This window comes from Tarenaya hassleriana, unplaced genomic scaffold, assembly GCF_000463585.1.
Source record: "Tarenaya hassleriana unplaced genomic scaffold, ASM46358v1 Cleome13, whole genome shotgun sequence".
NCBI lineage: Eukaryota > Viridiplantae > Streptophyta > Magnoliopsida > Brassicales > Cleomaceae > Tarenaya > Tarenaya hassleriana.
In genome coordinates this window covers 1343232-1360934 of record NW_010963495.1, presented here as the reverse complement: position 1 = coordinate 1360934, position 17703 = coordinate 1343232, and the positions used below count along the sequence as shown (strand labels likewise).

The following is a 17703-nucleotide window of genomic DNA, read 5'->3' as shown; positions in this document are numbered from 1 at the left end:
GAAAGAGTTCTCTTTCCCATCTCCAGTAATGAACTCTTCATGCTTTTGCAGAAGATAAAGAAGATACCTCAGAATCTTTCTTTTGTGCAGGTTGTCTTCACCTAGTTTCATGAGAAGTGCCTTAAGGGACTTTCTCTCGTTGATAACAGCATTTGGACTTGAGAGTTGAAGTTTCCATGCGGCGAAATGGAACTCCGTAATACCATCCAGGGAAACGGATGAGGAAACCTTCCGTCTCATCATTTCTGAAACAGCTTTCCCAGCCTCTTCTTCGGACACGTCTAGAGTAAACTCTGCAGACCTAAGATCATGGATGATGTCGGAAATCTGCAAACAGAAGAAAAACCCGTCACTAAACCTGCGACGACATAAAGAAACTTATACCATGTAGCTGCCATACCAACCTTGACAGCCAGAACGACAGGTACCATCTTTTGAATCTCCCTTAAATGTTGCTCCAACAATTTTTTCACTCTTAAACTTCTCGAGAGTATTGCATCTCCCGTTACAGCCTGAGATATGGAAAAAGCAAATAACCAACTCAGGCCATCGAATCAGCACAACAACATGCCGTGAGGAAATGTCCTAAACACAGAGAGATAGTACAAAACACGGTCATATCAATCTCATTGAAGAAAGAACAGAAGATTTGACAGATAATAACAAAGTCTTGGAATCAATTGTAGCTCAAAACGGAATTTAATAGAAGCATATAATCAAAGATGAGATCAACAAACCATGTAGAGTTTACTGGATTCGCTGCAATACTGAAGAAGCAGCTTGGTTTTCTCCAGTGCAATGTTTAACAAGCAAAGTGTGTGAATCCCCGATGAGCATCCAGGTCGAGCTGCTTCTATATCAGGAAATATGCTCATGATTCTAATGGCTAAGTGTCTCAGTGTCAGGCACATTGAAGAATGCATCTGCAGAGCATAAGAAACAATATATCAGAAGAACAATTCCCAAAGCTCACAAATGATATATGCTCAAGCAAGAACAAGAACGGCGAGGCTTTGCACCAAGGATCTAAAGTTCACACCTTGAAGGAGCGAGGCAAGGCCCCAAACCCTGCAGGAATATCATTCATCATCTCAACCACAAAGTTATCTACAACCTGCAAACTGATCAAAGACTAAAAACCTCTTAAAGCTTGAACATGAACATAAGCAGAAGCCAAATGGAAGTAAACTAGAACAACTCCATGATTTCAGCAGAACTGAAGAAAAACAACTCACCCTAACGACATGCGTCTTCACGGTGTCACAACCCAATTCAACTGAAGTGCTTTCTTCTCCAAAATCAACATATGGGCAAAGGCCCTAGAACCATGAACCGCAACTATACAGAGAATCTCCAGCAAATAACAGGAAAGTCAGAGTATTTCCCTCGAAGAACGGCCTTCAATGAGCAAAGGAAGCAGCAAGTGGTTGTACAAAGAGAGAATTTCAGCTGAGATCAAGAACATAGTTACTCTCATGAAAAAAGTAGCCAACTTTTTTCTCTTCGAGGTTTAACCCATATCCTTAAAAAGAAAACCCTTTTCTCCACAAACCCCTGACCAGAGGGAAGACCCACGAAAACAAAGCTCTCTGAAATTGAAAAGCCCTCAAATCCACATCGACCACAGAACCGAGTTCCCTAACGAGAACGCCTAAATTTCACGACAAATCAAAAACCGCGTCTTAGAGGGGGGTCGAAAAAGGCGATTGAATCGTGGGTCGTCAAAAAAAAAACAGACTTGTGTGTGAGGGAGACGTTCGTAGACAAAAAATCTGCACGGAAAAATATCTGGAGAAGTAGGCAAGGCACACTGCCTCTACGAAGAACAAGAGGAAACAATTTGAACCGTAAAACGCTGTGACGTTAGAGTGACAGCCATCGGATAAGACAGACAAATATGAGCCGTTGATCTGAGAGATGGGACGATAGTAAACGGCCCGTGATAAAATAAACTCACCGCCGACGGTACTGGGGCTTTCTCCGCAGTGTGAACTGCAACTGCCACTCCTTACAGTCAACACACATGAAGACAAACTTCAAACCTAGGTCCTCGCCTAACACATATATGTATATAAATTATGTTAATTAACGAATTTAATCATTCTTGTAATAAAAAAATCGATGTGACTTTTGATCCCGAAGGTCATCTCTTAATCAAAGTAGCTTAAACTCTGCACACCAAAACCCGATCATTGAATTGTCGTTAAGCTTGTAGTCCTAATAATAATAATAATAAAAAGTGACAGGTGATGAAGAGGATGAAGAAGATGAAGGATTTGTGGGCATAAGGGACAGGACAGAGACGAAGAAGAGGCCCTCTAGGAGTTAATATGCATCTGTCGCCTTGTGTGGACTTGTTCCTATGCCATTTACTTCGTCAATCTTTATTTCTCCACAACAATGACCACCTTGACTGTCCCCACACACACATTATTTGCCATAAATATTTTTTTTTTTGTAGAAACAACAATGTTAGTCCTAATAAAAACCTATTAATCTAAAAATAATAATAATTTAGTGGGTGAACCTTAATCTATAATTTCTAATGATAACTAATTGGTTGTATAAAAGATATTGAATATGGAATTAAAAAGTAATTAATGTATAGTTTATATGTATAAGAAGAGAATTAAGTTCAAAAGAGTAAGAACAAGAAATGACATGGTGTGGACACACTTAACCAATGCAATAAATACTGTTGTTTGATTGGGCGAGCTAACAAAAGGGGTCCAAAGGGAAAGATTCTGATGTTTTGTGATTGAACCCCACATTCTCACCACAGTATGATAACTCTGGCCCTCACTCGAAATTGACCGTTGACCCATGCATGCAGCCCTTTCTTCCTTTAATTAATCTATAATTATTTTAGAATTTAATTTTATTAAAAAAATCTAGTTTATACGATTCTTAAAACCAAATTAAAAATATCTAATTCGAGAAGAATCCAAAATAATAAAAAAAGTTTTTTTATTAACAAAGGTTTTTTAATAAAAATATTGCAATAAAAAAAAACAGATTGAATCCTGATAATTGATATATAACAAATTAAAAATATTAAAAACAAGTGACATGAAATATATTTAAATACGATATGACCATCGCAAGGGAATCGACGTTCTTTCGGAATAGTATTATAACGCGTAGGGTAAATAAAACCACATAAAATTACGAATTCTCTTATGTAACATTAATTGTAAAACGACAAATAGCTTCTTTGTATCATAAAATTACACTTGCTACTGCATTTCAACTCTCTGCCATAATTAACGAGTTAAGATCCCCTTTCTAAATTTAACTTTATAGTAACCCTTTATTTTCGGTACGTTACATATTTTATATGTTTTCTCTAACAGTTCCCCGTGAAAATTAAGTTTTAATTTAAATTTATTAAAAAAAATATGACGTCAAGGGCCTTAACGGTAAGCTAGTAGGCCTAGATCTTATTTAAACTTGGGCCTAATGGGTTCGAAGCCTATAGTTCAGTTCTCATTAAACGGGCCGAAACAAGACGCGCGAGACGAAGTGAACGAAAACCTTCCACGTGTCAGTATACGGTACCCAAATAATCCAAGGCACATTCGGACAAGGTCCTGTCCTGTCCTGTCCCTAGGTAGATTGTATTTCAATTAAAAAAAATTAAAAGCATATATTAAAAAAAAAAAGGGTTAGATGCTCTTGCTCATGCTTATGTCAGCAGAATATATGTATTAAGATGATAAAACGATCTTTTTTTTGCAATTGAATAAACCCAAAAGGAAAAAAAAAAAAAACTGATGTGCCCACCACAATAGCGCCATTAAAAATGCTTGATTCGAAGGATTTGTGAAATTATTAAATGATGAGCATAGAGAGGGTTTTCAGGGAAAGCATCTTCCAAAACGTCAAATACGAGGGCATTTCACAAGATTGGAATCTAATCGGATCAAAGAATCGATTAGAAAAATTCTCTACTTTTTTGAGAGAGATGTTGGTCCATAAGGGTATATGGTTGGACATTACGGACGGGGATTCGACATACATTCATGTCCTGCAACATTACCCCCTTAGACCACTCTCTTATTACCTAGATAACACTTGTTTTACGACGTTATATGATTTCAAATAAGGCGTTGAATTTATCATATTCTACCAAAAAAAAATTTGTTTCCAACAAAACCCATTTTGGAAGTCCCAATATCCCGAGGTACCCACTTCATAAAAAATAAAGAAATTAAATTAATAGGTAGGTTGGCGAAGCTTGGACGTGAAGGTACGGATCCACTTGCCAAGAGTGAAATAAGAAAATTCCATGAGACCAACCAAGTTGGAAGAGAGTGAGGTAGAAAGAAGGAGAGGGAAATGGGTATCTGCCAAAAGAATGTTTTTATCACAAAGCTAAGAAAGCATACACACACACATACAAGGAGTACGAGCAGATTTTTTTTTTTAAATAACTGTCCAAAGAAGAACTACAGTCCATCTTCGTTTTTTTTTGTTTAAAAGCAAGTGGAGAGGAATCGCACAGCATGTAAACTATGTCCTAAACCAAGCAGCATACAAAAGGCGTAGGAAAGGCGCAGATGTCGACGATACGATTCACTCGACGATATATCTTCCCCCAAGATTTGGAATTTGTCCACTTGCTTTTACTTATATATATACATATATACGTACACCCACAAAATAAAAAAAAAACTGAATATTCTCAAAATGGATGCGGTTTCTTCTTCGTCTTCGGTTATGTCTGAAGTCCGAACACCACCTGCAGAAGGAATTCCATGCAATTACTTTCTCTACCTTTCCTAATGACATGGATATTCAATATTTACTAGAGCCTATTACTCCAAATAAAACTAGCTGAGCTATCTGTTTTTGCACACTCAGAGACAAAAACAGTAATAACAAGAGGGTGTAATTTTTTTTTTATAAAAAAAACAAGAACTTGGGTTCAGTCAGATCTCAATCGCATTAGATGCGATTCCTTCTTTTTTGAACGCGATAAGATTCAAATCGCGTCAAGAGATTAAAGAAGCCAGAGGGCTTTGCTGCTGCGTATGGTCCAGTGATATGTCACTGGCCAGCCTAACTGTACGGAAATATATTAATATGTCCTGCCTATTGCTGTGAGGGTCAAGGAATCTCATTCTGCTCTTAAGAAATCAAAGTGTATCTCCTTTAGAGATCATCACTACTACAGGCTCCTGCTCTCATTCGTTTGTTTCCTTCTCTCATATCTTGTGGTGGCTAAAGGAACGGGTCATTCTCAAAAAATCTCAACTTTGGAGGGATATATTCCTTCCAACTGGCTTAACCCCACCATTGCTTTTCCTCCTACATATAAGGAGCTCTTCCTTCCTCTGAACCGAACCAAAACCAAACCGTCCCTTTTCTTCAAATCACCGTACACCTCTCTTTTTCACTTCAATAATTATTGAAACCGATCCCTCGGCTCCTAATTTCTACCAGCCAAAAACAAAAGAAAAGTTGGGAACTTTACTCTTCTCACCAATGGCTTCCACCTCTATCACCTCTTCCCGCAGCTCTAGCTCGTCATGGACCCCCAAGCAAAACAAACTGTTTGAAAGGGCTCTAGCTATATACGACAAGGACACTCCCGACCGTTGGCAGAACGTTGCCAATGCAGTGGGCGGAAAATCGGCTGAAGAGGTAAAGCGCCACTACGAGCTTCTCATTAGGGATGTCAATGACATTGAGTCAGGACGCTATCCTCATCCCAACTACCGTAAAAGCGGAAACAGCAACTGAAGGTAACAGATGATATCCCCTTTTCTACTTATCATCCATTGCTACCCAGGCCGGAGATTACATCTCAAATGCCTTATTGCCATTTCACTCCAAGATAAAGCATGTAGTTATGCAAATTCAGCTATTCAGCAAGAAAAAAAATGTCTAATAGGAAATCTAGTTTCTGACCAGAGTAACTAAGTTAAACGAGCATCATTAAGATTGAACACCATTGTTTTGTTTCCCCATTCCTCTTAAGCAGATCCAAATGTGGGGCCAAAAGCATTCTAGGAAAAGAGAAACACAAAAAGCTTGTTTTGTCAAACTCTTAAAACTGATCATTAAGCCACTCTCCAATGCCTGTTTTCTGTATAAACAAATTCGTAGACGGAAAAAAGCCATTGCCCTACAACCCTTCTGGATAACATGCCCCACCCTTGTCTTGCCAATTGCATAAACTAGTCCATCAAGACAGATAAACAACTGATCTCTCCAAATTTTCCGACAAGACGTTTTATGTCGGCATTGCTTCTCTTTTACTATCACCACCACCAGTTAAGTTCTAAATAAAGACATTAAAAAATATTAAGGCAAGGGAGGGGCCGTAATCTGAAGCTCAGTCGCTTACGACTGTCAATTGACTCGAATTTTCGGGAGTTTTGTCTCTTTTGTCTTTATCATATACCGATTTCATTGTCCTAATGTAGCTTCTTCTGGAATTTGTTTCTTGCAGGTTCCTCTGTAACTAGTATGCTTTCTCCAGAACCAAACACAAGGAACATCTAAGAACAAGATATTCCACTGTATTGCCTATGTATCTCTTTGTTTCTGTGTGGCTTCCCACTATGTAAGAATCCCGCATTTTCGTGCTAAGCTAATGATGTGAGTACTGATAATTGAGAAACCGGATCAAAATAACACACTCGATTTCATCGAATTTAAACCCTAATGGAACAAATCCATCCAGCAAAACTGAGATCGAATAATCAAAATCGGCGGAAATCTAGCGAACAGACGCAGAACTCCTCATTGCAGAGTTGCACTCACCTGGATATCTTGCTTCCATCGTGATGTCGTGAAATCCGCCATGGACATTGTAAAGCCGAGCTTTGAGATTGGAATGTAAACAGCGTTCGTCGTAGATGGGGGCATTTGACTCAAATGAACGCTTGGGTCGCATCAATTTCACGGCTATATCATCAAAAACATAACCTAACCTATTAATTTTTTTGAGAAAAGACCACATTACCTTTTGCGTGTAATTTTTTGGCTAAAAAAAAAATATCATTGCAACTTTATAATTAATTTTAAATACAGTTATAATTAATTCTAATTAAAAAATTTATCTGTCAAATTTAAAAAATAACTAAGTTTTTTTTCATAAAAAAAATGGTACATAAATTGTTAAAAAAAAATTATTTTTTTGAACGGTGTACCCGTTAAATTCATACGAGTCAAATGGATCATTTGAATAAAATGTCCCGTAAATTGGTCTATTTACATTTTAACTATATCCGTAACTTTGTTGCTATGGAAACGACAATATGCCATTGCCTACTTAATTAAGTATTTTTGTTCTTTGACAAAGATTGTTGTATTATTTTTTAGTTTATATATGCTCATTTTGCCAAAACAAAAGTAGAAACAAACGAATAGAAGGTAAAGTCTCGCAAACCAAATCCACAAAGAATGTAAAAAATTAATTTCATTTGTCATTATAAATTATAAAATTTTAATGTGATAAATGATTCAAGGATATCTTTCTGCATCGAATGCCAAGTCTACTATGCTAACAAATCGCTTTAATATTTGAAATCCGCCATGAAGCCAATTCTCTTTGAAAATTTTATCTAAGCATAAATACCCATCACGAAGAGTATTTAGTGTTTGCATAGCTCTCTCTCTCTCTCTCTCTCTCTCACACACACACACACACACATATAATTATATATATATAACTACTAGTTTTAATTATTTTTTACATTATTTTGTCATTTTAATTGAAATTATCCAATTCAAAAAATATAAAAATGGAATTATATTCCCATTTTTAAATTCAAAACATATTTATTGAAATTGAATAGCTACCAAAAACATCAATACATTTGTAAAGATATTATTTCATCCTTTGTAAAATTTTTAAAAAAAAAAATTAAAAAAACAACAACAACGAAGTCCCCCCGCGCTAGCTAAAGTACATTCTGATCTCAAATAAGGGCCCATATCTAAAATTTGGCCCATTTCTACCTTTTGATTGCTCTCCAAGCAAAAGAAAACTCGAGTCGACCGGAACACGCATATCCGACCTTTACATACATCCCCTTCGAAAATTACCGTTTAAACCCTAGCCTCCGTGGGGTTTATGGTCTCCTTCGTACGGAGAGCTAAACCCAGAATCGGCCTGAATCTTCGTGATATCGAACCCTTATTCTCCATACCCAGATCTCGAATTTTGAGTTTTGGGTGATAGAGAGCTTGTTTCTTCGTCTCCATCCATGTCTGCTTCCAGATTATGCTCTGCTGCGGCGGCAGCTGCGGCGTTCACTTCAGTGTCAATGTTTCAGAATCGTGCTTACGCTGACTCTCCATTTCGCTTTCCCTTCTACTCTTCCTCTCCGTCGCCTCCGCCGTCAAATTCTTCAACGGATCAGTCTTCGTCGAGCGCTAAGACGGAGGCTAAATCGGAGGCGGAGGAGCCAAGAGGGTCGGGTTTTGACCCGGAATCCTTGGAGAGAGGCGCTAAAGCTCTTCGAGAGATCAACAGCTCTCCCCATTCCAAACTGGTGATTAATCTCCCCGAGCCCCGAGATTCATTTTCCTCGTGTCGTTGCCTGTTGGAAATTCATTTTTTTTTTTACAAAGGTGTTGGAAATTCATTTTGTTCACGTAAATTTCGTGTCTTCGCCAGGTGTTTGATCTGATGAGGAAGCAAGAGAAAACTCGTTTGTCTGAACTAGATGCAGAGAAAGCTCAATATAAAGCTGTTCAAGCACAAGCTGACATTGTGAGTGATTCGCTCTGCCTTACTTTCTCCATAGAAATCCGAGTCCTGGAGCAATAGTATCTATATCTATTGTTTGTTGCTATCTGTCTTCTCCCGAGACAACTGCCTTCGTGTATCTGGGGATGTTAGAATTGTCTGTATCCAATCCTTAACATAGTTCCCCGCTTAAACGTCTCCCGCCATGTGATGTAGACCTGGCGGCTTGAAGTGACTAACTTTGTGGTTATCATAACATAAGTTCGATGCAAAATCCTTCACTTCTCTAACTCAGATCTTTGAAAACGGCGGTGATTGTGTGAATGGGATTTGAATTGGCAGGACAGACAGTGGAAATTGGCCGAAGACCAGAGAAATCTCGTGCAGCAACAAGCTCAAGCCAAAGCCCAAATGCTTCGGTATGAAGATGAGTTGACAAGGAAGCGACAGCAGGTACCTGTTTTGAAGTTTTGTCTTAAGAATATATGTCGTCATCACTGCTCCAATAAAAAAAAAATCTTTTTCTTGCTTGGTTAATTTGTAGACAGATCATGAAGCTCAGAGACGGCATAATGTTGAGTTGGTCAAGATGCAAGAGGAGTCTTCTACCCGGAAAGAGAAAGCAAGAATAGCCACAGAGGAACAAATCCAAGCTCAGCAGCGTCAGACGGAGAAAGAGAGAGCCGAAATTGTGAGGGAAACAATCCGTGTCAAGGCCTTGGCTGAGGCTGAAGGCCGAGCTCATGAAGCCAAACTTACTGAGGAGCAAAATAGAAGAATGCTTTTGGATAGGGTAAACGGTGAAAGAGAGAAATGGCTTGCAGCAATTAACACAACCTTTAGCCACATTGAAGGTATGAATCTGGTAAACTTTGTTCTAGAGATTTACTAATTATGTACTCCTCTTGCAAGTTCCTTCTCTCGTCAATTCTCAAGTTGTTTAGGGAAACTAAGGACTCTTCACGGTAATATCTTTCAGAGGCAACCATTTGGATGTTATTAACTTTTTCTTTGGAATAGTTTACGTGTTCTTATTGCTTTTACCTTGTTGTATTCTGAAACTGTAGCATTATACATTTCTTTGTTTGCTGTTATTGGGTGTTGACAGGGGGCTTCAGGACCCTATTAACTGATAGGAACAAGCTAATTATGACTGTCGGAGGAGCTACAGCATTAGCTGCCGGGGTTTACACGACTAGGTAGTTATCCCTGACTAGACAAACCATTTCCTATGTTGAGAAAGTACGTCTAGCAAGCCTTCATGCTTATGATTGATCAAATATTGTATCCGCTTCTGAAACAATATCATTTGATTTGTTTGGAGCAATTTGAACCCTTTTATCTATTGGTCTCTGAAGCCTAATTTAAATTTCTGTAACGATTCTTGGATTTACAACAGAGAAGGTGCTCGAGTTACCTGGGGTTATATCAACAGAATCCTTGGGCAACCATCCCTTATTCGGGAATCTTCCATTGGCAGACTTCCATGGTCAGGCACAATGTCTCAAATGAAGAATAAAATCTCTGGATATAGCACAGCAGCAGGATCTGCAGGAGGGAAAAAGCCCCTTGAAAACGTCATTGTCCATCCTTCCTTACAAAAGAGGATCGAGCATCTTGCTAGAGCTACAGCGAATACAAAGACCCATCAAGCGCCATTCCGCAACATGCTGTTTTATGGGCCTCCCGGTACTGGTAAAACTATGGTTGCGAGGGAGATAGCTCGGAAATCGGTGAGCCATTGGCTGGCCTTATCTGTTATTGCGTTCTTAATGAAGATGCAGTTTTTAGTTCTCTGTCTTTTATGGCTTCAAGACTGGCGACGGCATTCCATATTGAATATATGTTACATTGGGCTTCAGGGTCTGGACTATGCTATGATGACTGGAGGAGATGTTGCTCCCCTGGCTGCACAAGCTGTTACCAAAATCCATCAGATATTTGATTGGGCTAAGAAGTCCAAGAAAGGTTTGCTGCTTTTCATAGACGAAGCCGATGCTTTCCTATGCGAGTAAGATATGATTTTTATTTCTCTTATGCCCTTATTCACCCATATTAGGACTGTCTACTAGTTATCTGGTTAAAGGGTTTGCATAAGATAGGATAGCCAGGGAAGATGAATAGAGAGTCCTTTTGTTTTTAAGTGCTCTATTCTATACTTCGCTTCAACCAACCATCTGATCAACTGATATTCTTAGGACATGTGCTGTCTCCTCCTGACCAAGTTCGTTTCTAACTATCACATTGTTTTGTCTTGTGCAGGCGCAACAGCACTTACATGAGTGAGGCCCAACGTAGTGCACTGAACGCGTTGCTCTTCCGAACTGGTGATCAATCACGGGACATAGTCCTGGTCCTGGCCACTAACAGACCCGGCGATCTCGACAGTGCAATCACCGACAGGATTGACGAAGTGATAGAATTCCCCATACCCGGCGAAGAAGAACGTTTTAAGCTTCTAAGACTCTATCTGAACAAATACCTGTCCGGGCAAGACAATGGTGACAAGGACACTGAGCCCAGAAGATGGAGCCATCTATTCAAGAAGAAACCGAGGGAGATAACCATGAAAGAGGACCTCGAAGACGATGTGATCAGAGAGGCGGCAAAGAAGACAGACGGCTTTTCGGGTCGTGAAATAGCGAAGCTGTTGGCCGGTGTACAGGCGGCGGTGTACGGCCGGCCGGATTGTGCGTTGGATTCACAGCTTTTCAGAGAGATTGTGGATTACAAAGTTCATGAACACCACCAAAGGGCCAAACTTGCGGCTGAAGGCATCCAACCTTTGCCGCAGCTCGCCTAATCTTTCCTAATTTTTTTTTTTTTTTTTTTTTTTTTTTTTTTTTGAGGTTCCTTTCTTGGCTTAAGAGAAAGAACAAGAAATAGATTTGATTTTTTCCCCTTTCTTTTATCCATTTGGTTTATTTCGGAAGCTGTTAAATTTTGTGTAATCTTGATTGTTGTATGGGACATTTAGGTCTATTCATCAAGAAGAGAAGAATAAAGTTTGAAAACGAACCAAGGTTAGTTTTCTGTATGGGTCCATGAACACATTTGAAAAATGGGCTTGGGCTTCTAAATTCGGGCTCCTCTTTACTCAGCGGTCCGGTTATCTAAACCGGTTCTGAAATTTCTTTACTTCAGGAAGCGAGCGAAGAAAGAGGTCAACCGTGTCCTAGCTTCAGTCACGGGATGACACGTGGCGAAGACACACCGACAACGTCCCCGACAAAAGCGCCTATTCGCTCGCCACGTAACAGAGATGAAGCCACGTGGCGAAAAGCAACCGATTCTTGCGAAGCACCTACGCTCTTGGGAGGTCGTCTTCTATAACTTCCCTCACAGGAACAACACCAAAATTGCCAGAAACAAAAACAAAAACAAAAAACGGAAACATAGTAAAAAAAATGTTGAAGAATTAAAGGGGAGCATTACTTTTTTTGGGTGCGAAATGATGGGAAAAAGAGCGGCGGCGGCGGTGCTGGTGCTGGTGGTGATGCTGACGTGGCAGGATACGTGCCGAGGATTCACTGCGGAGGAAATGGTGAGGTTAGAGGCGGAGCACGCGAGAAACGCCGCTGAGACGGCGAAGCAAATAGCGGCGAAGACATTTGAAGAAGCGAAGGACAAGTCTGCGTCGTGGGGCGATTGGGTCTCCGACAAAACCTCCACGTGAGTCTCGCACATATTCTTAAACTGCAATGGAACTCTTTGTTGTGCTTGGTGTATATGTGTGTATACACCTTGATAACTTGGTGTATTGCCATGTATTGAAAACGTAAAGCTTGTGGTATTCCGTAGAGCCATATGGATTCAGATTCATACGGTTGCATCGAGCATATATAGTCACCATGGTCGTGTCGAAATAAGATTAATCTAAAGGTTGTAAGAGCATCATGATAAGGTTGTAGAAAATATTAATTTTAAGATATGATTAGAAATAATAATGGATATAATATTATATCAAATATTGTGTATCGATCTTATTTATTTCTATTTTTTTTTATTTGTCTCATAGTTTTCCTATAAATATGTGAGTCATTTTCATTGTAATTCAACAAGAAGAAGAAGAGATGTAGCAATAAAAGTAATTCCGTTCTTTTCTATTTGTCTTATTTTATTTCCGCATTTTATTTTTCTACATGGTATCAGAGCCTGGTTCGATTTGCTCTATATCTTTTTTTTATCAATCTCTTTTTTTTTTTTAGTTTTGGATATTCATATATCCAAATCGTTCAAAGAAAAGTAAAAACCCAAAATCAAACGAGGTGTTATGACAAAAAGAAGTCAAACCTAAAAACTCTAAGATCAAACGAGGTGCTATGACAAAAAGAGTTAAAGGTAGAATTTCAAAGTCAAGCGAAGTGATTTGAAAATGGGTAATACTCTCTAAAAGAATTAAATTTGTGTTTATGAATTTTTCAAAAGACAATGAAAATATCTATGGGTTTTTATCGCATTATCTTTTCAAGATTGATTTTTGCATTCTTTCAAAATCAATCTTGAGGAGAATGTTGAAATAGGAAAATAAATATGTGATTGAAGGAAATATTAATTTTAAGATATGATTAGAAATAATAATGGATATAATATTATATCAAATATTGTGTATCGATCTTATTTATTTCTATTTCCTTTTTATTTGTCTCATAGTTTTTCTATAAATATGTGAGTCATTTTCATTGTAATTCAACAAGAAGAAGAAGAGATGTAGCAATAAAAGTAATTCCGTTCTTTTCTATTTGTCTTATTTTATTTCCGCATTTTATTTTTCTACAGTGTTTGTATGTGTATCCATATACACGTGTCTGGATACATATTATTCGTTGATTGGTTTATTTGATTTCGCTGAGTAGAGGATTTGGAAACAAGAAAGAAGAAGCAAAGGAAGCGGTGGACAGCGCAAAGAACTATGCATACGACAAAGCAGGTCAAGTGAAAGACTTTGCGTACGAGAAGGGTGATCATGTTATAAGGATGGCAACGGACATGAGCCAGGAAGCTAAAGAAAGGGCATACGAAGGAGCCAAACAAGGGTCGAGGAGTGGTAAAGATATGGCAGAAGACAAAGCATACGATGCCAAAGAAAGCATGGAGAAGGCTATGGATTACGGGAGAGAGAAAGCGAACAAGGGTTACGAGGCCATGGAAGGATCGGTTGAGTACGCGAAAGAGAGATCGTTCGAAGCCAAGGATGGCGCGGGAGAAGCGGCTAGAGCTTTCGAAGAGGCCATTGAAAAGGTCGGGGAGAAATATGGTGAAGCCAAGGAGACGATGACCCAGAAATCTAGAGATGCTTACGAGGCTGCAAAAGAGAAAGCTTCTCAGGCTGCTGGAGAGTTGGGTTCCGAGATGAGACATCGAGGTGCCGAGCTATGAACATATAAAACTATGTATAACACTAGCACATATATGTCTGAATGTATGTATGTATATTCCCACATGTAGTGGCAGGTCTTGATGATGTTAGATTTCAAGAACTGTCTACTGTTACTTGCACGCAGGTTCTGAAATGAAATCCGAGTTTCATCTTTATGTTCTACTTCTGCAATGTGTAAGATTCTGCAAGATTAGGGCTTTTGAGTATATATGATCTTACATCTGTTTCTTCCTCGCTGCTGCTTGCTTATTATTGTTGTGCATCCAAACTTTGAACACTTGTCGTCTCACATTGATCTGAGAGCAGAACCGTTGAAGTTCTTCATCGTCTTGCTTGGTTATTCTCCAACCGATCTTGTCCGCAAACTCCTGCATCTTCTCCTTCTGTTCTTGGTTGAACTTTGTCCTAAACCTCTTCCTCGGCTGCTGAAGCTGATCGATTCCATTAGCACTCAAGGACTGATGGAACTTGTTGAGATCCTCCGTCGATGACTCCGCCGGTCCTCCACCGCCGCCTCCTCCGAAACTCATCATGATCGGAGACGCGTGGTGGTGGAGGAGGAGAGGCGGAGGCGGCGGCTTCCGCGGAGGAGGGAACACCTGGTTCCTCTGAGAGCTCACTTTCCCGGTGGCGGCGACCACGTTGTAGTGTCCGAACGTGTTGAGATTCAGCGTCAGTTCGCCGTCAACTTCTCTTCGGTGGAAGCTCCGGTGACAGTCGGAGGCCGCGCACCGGAGAGATTCCGGCGTATCCCCTTCGCCGGCGGGCATGAATTCGCCGCAGCCGTCGACGACGTGGCCGCCGGAGTTCGCGGCGTGGTTCCGTTGGCATTCTCTGTATCTCACCTTCTGCTGCCGCAGGTGATGGTGGAGATGGGAAGGTGGAGAAGGTCTTGCGTGTGATCTGGGAAGAGGAGACACGGGAGTTGCAGAGACCGGTTCCGGTTCCGAGTCCGAGTTCAGATTCGGGTCGGAATCTCTGCTCGTGGGTTTGCTCCTCTCGCTGACTCCGTGGTGGATAGGCGGCGGAGGAGGAGGACGGTGGTGATGGTGGTATAGGGTTTGATGATCAGTTGCTTGTTTTTTTCTTCTTCCATGGTGATCAGTGGATGAAGTGTAATACCTGAAGGAGCTTGGCATCTCCATCTCCCTCTCTTTCTCTCCCATTTCCATTTCCTGAGTCTCTCTCTCTATTTGTGAGATCAATTCCTGATCTTTGAGCTTTGGTTTCTCGAATCAAACCCTAATCTTTCGCAAAGCTCAAACCTTTTTGGTGATCCATCAAAACCCTAGCTGTAGATGAAGAGAAAACACCAAGCTTTGATCAGCAAATGATGAGCAGCGGAGCTTTTAAACTCTGACTTTGACTTTTTGATAAATTTGTTTCCTGTGTAAACCCACCAAACCTTACTAATTTCAACTCTACAAGCACATAATCAAGGAAAAATCAACCGACCCACTTAGAAAGCGCCAAAACCCAGCACGAAACAAAGATAAAGCACGGATCTTTACCATGAAAAGCAGTGGAGAAGAAGACCCCAATCTAGATTCTAAGTTTTAGAGAGAGAGGAGGTTTCCTGTGGCGCATCAATGTCCGAGAGACAATCGAACGAGGGAAATGGTGAAGCAAGTGGGCTTGGTCCGTGCCTGACCATACAGAACACAGAGTCCACTAACAAAACGAGAGAGAGAGAGGGAGAGATTTGCGGAGATGTAGCAGACAGCCACAGCCACGTTATATCGTCAAATCTCTATCACAGGCCCTGCACGCTCTGTGATGGTGCGTATCTCTGCGTATTTACACCACTATGTTAAAACGTGTGGCTCTAAATTGCACTGCACTCCCCCCCCCCCCTTCTACTGTCATTCACATTTTGGTCCACGATTAAATGGAGATTTTTTAAATTTCATCGCATAATAGATATGTTCGTTACAGAAATTACATCAGTCGGGGCTAGGCAAGAGAGCCGTAACCATACGTAACGTGTATATAGACAGTTGAGTTGTAAGAATGTCAAATGGCTTCTTTCATTATCAGATAATCTCGTAATGGGGCTGGTGTCAATGTCTATAAACTAGGGATGTCAAATGAGCCGGTTTGGACCAACTCGTTTCGAGTCAGCTCATTTTTAACCCAACTCATTAAGCCCATTTTTATTTGGGCCACAAAATTCCTAATTCAACCCAACTCGCTTAACTCGCGAGGCGGCTCATATTTTTCTGAATACCTAAAAAAAATCATATCAAATTATATAAAATTATATCCAAATGATATATCAACATAAAAAGAACATATCAATACATTCAAATCATACTTATATTCACAATCACAATCCATATACAAAAAATCATTTTCAAATAGATAAAATCATAATTCATCCATATACAAAAAACCATTTTCAGATCCTAATACATCCATATACCATTAGACCCTAATCCATGTACAAAAAATCATCTTCAAATCCGAATCTATATAAAAAATTATCTCCAAATCAAAATATCATACCAATAATATCAACACTTTCAAGTTTCAACATATTTTTTTTTACTCCAGCTTCCGAGCCAGCTCGCGAGCCAGCCGAGTTAGCTCGTTTGGGTTCAGATATTCTTGGTTCGGCTCGATAAAAAAGGAGTCAATCTCGAGCTCGCGAGAGCTCGGCTCGTTTTGATATCCCTACTATAAACCATGATGATGATGATGATCAATGTGATCCATTTACACGTCTTTTCGTCTCTTTTGTAATTCAAATGTATTTGTGTCAAGACCTTGTTTTTTTTTAAAAAAAAATACCTTTATATTTTTGTATATTTTTTTCTTCGATTTTCTTGGATCCTAATATGCACTTACGATGCAAAAAAATAAAAAAAGATTTCTTCAAAATTGTTGTAATTACAGTTCATTATGAAAAAAAAAATCCAAAATGCCTCGGACTAGTCACATGCAACATCTGCAAATGACGTTTTCTTGAATGTTTTGAGATCAAAACAAATATATAACCCAATTACAAATTGGAAAATTACACATACGCGTCACAAACAGAAAAGGAGTCCAATGTAAGAATTAACTCACAAAACCTGAAAAAAAAAACCAAATTCCACAACCAACTGCTAAAACCAGCCCTAATTTAGGTTTTGTGTATTTTTTTTTTAAATCACAAACAGCTAAGTAGGTTAAAGTTAAATAATATACTAAATGTTGTACCCGATGAATATCTTTCTATAACCTGGACAAATACATAGAATACAATTCGCTTTTTCCCTAATCAAGATATATTTAAATAGCTTTTTATACTTAAAGATAATATTCATCGTTATATTAATAATTAATTTAGTAATTTATTTTAGTATAGTTGGACCACGTGGCAGCAGAATCTTTGCTTTCTTCATCTGCTGAATATGTCTTGTAGTTTAAATTATCCATAATGACAAACAGTTGTGCAACAATTTCCGAGTTATCAAGTTGTGGGGAGATAGCGATTATAATAATATTTTATATAATGTTGACCTGATCAATCATCGCATCATTTTAAAATTAATCTGGAATTAGATGCGCTTCATTCATCTTAGTTAATGCATTATGCATGCGTTCACGACAATGCCACGTGGCAAAAGCCCGTCCT

At 39.3% G+C, this 17703-nt stretch overlaps 5 protein-coding genes and 1 long non-coding RNA gene across 8 annotated transcripts in view; 3 read left to right on the top strand and 3 right to left on the bottom strand.

The window, feature by feature from the left end:
* Positions 1-2239, bottom strand: part of LOC104807457 (U-box domain-containing protein 5-like) — a 4386-nt gene extending 2147 nt beyond the window's left edge. Inside the window, exons 1-5 of the mRNA XM_019201893.1 lie at positions 1236-2239; positions 1040-1121; positions 738-923; positions 405-512; positions 5-327 (exon numbers count right to left, since the gene is read on the bottom strand). Of these exons, the coding sequence (XP_019057438.1) occupies positions 5-327; positions 405-512; positions 738-923; positions 1040-1121; positions 1236-1246 (710 nt within the window). The 5' untranslated portion in view covers positions 1247-2239. The remainder of the gene's footprint in view (positions 1-4; positions 328-404; positions 513-737; positions 924-1039; positions 1122-1235) is intronic.
* Positions 2240-4560: 2321 nt separating this feature from the next.
* On the bottom strand, positions 4561-6922 carry LOC104807456. The gene is made up of 2 exons (XR_770755.1): positions 6772-6922; positions 4561-4741 (listed from the first exon to the last, which is right to left on the bottom strand). It is a non-coding gene; the product is annotated as an uncharacterized LOC104807456 (long non-coding RNA).
* Positions 4917-6628, top strand: LOC104807455 (protein RADIALIS-like 3). The gene is made up of 2 exons (XM_010532736.2): positions 4917-5747; positions 6458-6628. Exon 1 carries the CDS (start codon positions 5488-5490, stop codon positions 5743-5745), a length of 258 nt encoding a protein of 85 aa, XP_010531038.1. The 5' UTR covers positions 4917-5487; the 3' UTR covers positions 5746-5747; positions 6458-6628.
* Positions 6923-7911: 989 nt separating the features above from the next.
* LOC104807453 (ATPase family AAA domain-containing protein 3C-like) lies at positions 7912-14235 on the top strand. Of its 2 annotated transcripts, none has more exons than XM_010532731.2 (9): positions 7912-8507; positions 8633-8728; positions 9047-9157; positions 9249-9558; positions 9813-9903; positions 10104-10437; positions 10567-10715; positions 10967-12376; positions 13561-14235. In XM_010532731.2, exons 1-8 carry the CDS (start codon positions 8220-8222, stop codon positions 11505-11507), a joined length of 1920 nt encoding a protein of 639 aa, XP_010531033.1. In that variant the 5' UTR covers positions 7912-8219; the 3' UTR covers positions 11508-12376; positions 13561-14235. The 2 variants fall into 2 exon arrangements, with proteins under 2 accessions (XP_010531033.1, XP_010531034.1); XM_010532732.1 differs by having other exon boundaries at positions 8425-8507; positions 9052-9157.
* LOC104807843 (late embryogenesis abundant protein, group 3-like) lies at positions 12156-14083 on the top strand. The gene is made up of 2 exons (XM_010533269.1): positions 12156-12376; positions 13561-14083. Exons 1-2 carry the CDS (start codon positions 12156-12158, stop codon positions 14081-14083), a joined length of 744 nt encoding a protein of 247 aa, XP_010531571.1.
* On the bottom strand, positions 13763-15856 carry LOC104807454 (zinc-finger homeodomain protein 6-like). 2 transcript variants are annotated; one of them, XM_010532735.2, is made up of 2 exons: positions 15596-15856; positions 13763-15470 (listed from the first exon to the last, which is right to left on the bottom strand). In XM_010532735.2, the coding sequence occupies exon 2, from the start codon at positions 15254-15256 to the stop codon at positions 14300-14302; it is 957 nt and encodes a 318-aa protein (XP_010531037.1). In that variant the 5' UTR covers positions 15257-15470; positions 15596-15856; the 3' UTR covers positions 13763-14299. The 2 variants fall into 2 exon arrangements, with proteins under 2 accessions (XP_010531037.1, XP_010531036.1); XM_010532734.2 differs by having other exon boundaries at positions 13763-15376.
* Between the last annotated feature and the right edge of the window lie 1847 nt (positions 15857-17703).

Bases quoted from the DNA above. Each gene is read 5' to 3' on its own strand.
- LOC104807455 (XM_010532736.2), top strand. From the start codon at position 5,488: ATGGCTTCCACCTCTATCACCTCTTCCCGCAGCTCTAGCTCGTCATGG.
- LOC104807453 (XM_010532731.2), top strand. From the start codon at position 8,220: ATGTCTGCTTCCAGATTATGCTCTGCTGCGGCGGCAGCTGCGGCGTTC. The intron at 9,559-9,812 runs GTATGAATCTGG...GGGTGTTGACAG, and splicing joins AACCTTTAGCCACATTGAAG to GGGGCTTCAGGACCCTATTA. The intron at 9,904-10,103 runs GTAGTTATCCCT...GATTTACAACAG, and splicing joins GCCGGGGTTTACACGACTAG to AGAAGGTGCTCGAGTTACCT.
- LOC104807843 (XM_010533269.1), top strand. From the start codon at position 12,156: ATGATGGGAAAAAGAGCGGCGGCGGCGGTGCTGGTGCTGGTGGTGATG. The intron at 12,377-13,560 runs GTGAGTCTCGCA...TTCGCTGAGTAG, and splicing joins GTCTCCGACAAAACCTCCAC to AGGATTTGGAAACAAGAAAG.
- LOC104807454 (XM_010532735.2), bottom strand. From the start codon at position 15,256: ATGGAAATGGGAGAGAAAGAGAGGGAGATGGAGATGCCAAGCTCCTTC.